This window comes from Vicia villosa, linkage group LG1 (genome assembly GCF_029867415.1).
Source record: "Vicia villosa cultivar HV-30 ecotype Madison, WI linkage group LG1, Vvil1.0, whole genome shotgun sequence".
Taxonomy (NCBI): Eukaryota; Viridiplantae; Streptophyta; class Magnoliopsida; order Fabales; family Fabaceae; genus Vicia; species Vicia villosa.
The window spans coordinates 114,034,819-114,036,575 of NC_081180.1; the positions used below are offsets into that span (position 1 = coordinate 114,034,819).

Below are 1,757 nucleotides of genomic sequence, written 5' to 3' on the forward strand. Positions count from 1 at the left end.
CTAGCTGTCTTCAAGACCAGCAGACTCAGTAGCCTCAGAGTTGTCCTCCTCATCAACCGACCTTCCGCCTTTAGAGCCCACTTCCTCATCAGCACTATCATCCTTTTTCAGGTCCTTGATCATCTTTTCAAACTTAGCCTTTCTTGCAGAGCTAACCCTAATAACTTCATCAAGTTCTTTGAAGGCTTCCACAAGATCAGAAATTATCTCTGCTTTGGTTGTGATCTTGGGATCAGTAGATGTAGATGTCATGGCAATGTTAGGGACATGCTTACCTGTAAAAAGTTTAAAATGAAGGGATAAAGTAGACTCACGTTTGGCTATGACATCAGTGCCAGGAAGAATCCCACGATGTTGGCTTATAATAATGCCACAGATGAGAGTAGGAAAGGCAATAGGCATCTTTACTGCGCATGTGCCAACATGCTTCATAGTTTGTTCAAAAATGTAGGCACCATAATCAAAGGCCTTCTTGCTTCCAACTACATAAATGAATTTTCCAAAACTCACAGAGATAACTGAAGAGTTGTTTGTAGGAACCCAGTTGGCCGCCCCAATCCTATGTAAGATGGCATATTTGAAACTTAGTTTACTTGCTGGGAGCTTGTCCTTCATCGGCCAGGTATTCACCTGATTTGCAGTTAATGCTTTGCAAACCTCGTTGTCTGTCACTTCCCATTCACATTGTTCATCTTCTCGTCTGTCCAGATATCTGTTGATAACAGCCGGTGAGAATTCAACACATCTCCCTCTAACATACACTTTTCTTAATTCTTTACTTCTGTGGTCAGCACAGTCCACCGGAATATTGACAATGAACTCCTTTACAAGACCGTCATAGCATTTTCCAAGCCGAGTTACAGTCTTTATCAAGCTAGCATGAGTGATCAGATCCATAATCTTTGGACACTCAAGAGCCTCTTTTCCCAGCTCTCTTTTAAGAGCAATTCGCCTTTGATAAACATACTTCCATTGGTTAACACTGTCCCTAGAGTGAAAATAAATGTTGTCCATAGGGGCATCGAGCACGTGAACTGAGAGGTTTTTATTTTCAGATTAGTCAAGATGTTTTGGACATCCTCTTCAGCATCACTTTCTGAAGTAGCAGAATCCCTGATCTTCCTCTTGTTGGAGTTAGGAACCTCTTTACTCCAGGGCTTTGAGGGACCATACCTAGTCTTTGTTTTCGTGGGAGTGGAGGTAGCCACAACCTTGCCTTTTCTGGTCTTGAGTCTCTCAGCAATCCCAAGCATCATAATAGGGATGAGATCATTATCAGATAAGTCATCAAGATTCACCACAGCCTCAGCAGCAGGATTTTTTGACTTCCTTGGTTCAGAAGTGTGATGAATGGCTGAAGATTCCTTCCCTGCAGAGGGCTTTTCTACCCCTTTCTCAGTACTGGTTCTAACTTCTTCTAGAACTAAAGAGGAAATTTTGGCAAGTCTCCCTTCTCCCCTAACCTTTTCCAACCTAGATGAGCCCGTAGTGTCATGCGGGTTAGTATCCATGTTTACATCAGCAGGCATTTAAGGGGTCTCATCCACAGTTATACCTAAAGTTTGGGAAACAATCTTTTTAACGTGCCTATCAACAACTACAATATTTTTCTTTGAGATATTAGGGCAATATGGTTCAACATTAGGTTTAGACACATTACCTCTACGGGGAACGAAGGTTGCTTGCGATGACCTTGCATAAGGCATTTTTTCCCTCTTGAACTCTGTTGCTGAGCACAAAACGATGGACAATGGGAC

General features: G+C 42.3%; 1 protein-coding gene across 1 annotated transcript; it reads right to left on the bottom strand.

The window, feature by feature from the left end:
• On the bottom strand, positions 1–1,529 carry LOC131652043 (uncharacterized). The gene is made up of 2 exons (XM_058921820.1): positions 1,030–1,529; positions 1–988 (listed from the first exon to the last, which is right to left on the bottom strand). Exons 1-2 carry the CDS (start codon positions 1,527–1,529, stop codon positions 1–3), a joined length of 1,488 nt encoding a protein of 495 aa, XP_058777803.1.
• Between the last annotated feature and the right edge of the window lie 228 nt (positions 1,530–1,757).

Coding starts and splice junctions, on each gene's coding strand:
- LOC131652043 (XM_058921820.1), bottom strand. CDS start 1,529: ATGCCTGCTGATGTAAACATGGATACTAACCCGCATGACACTACGGGC. Junction 989..1,029: donor ATAAAAACCTCTCAGTTCAC/GTGCTCGATGCC, acceptor TTTTCACTCTAG/GGACAGTGTTAACCAATGGA.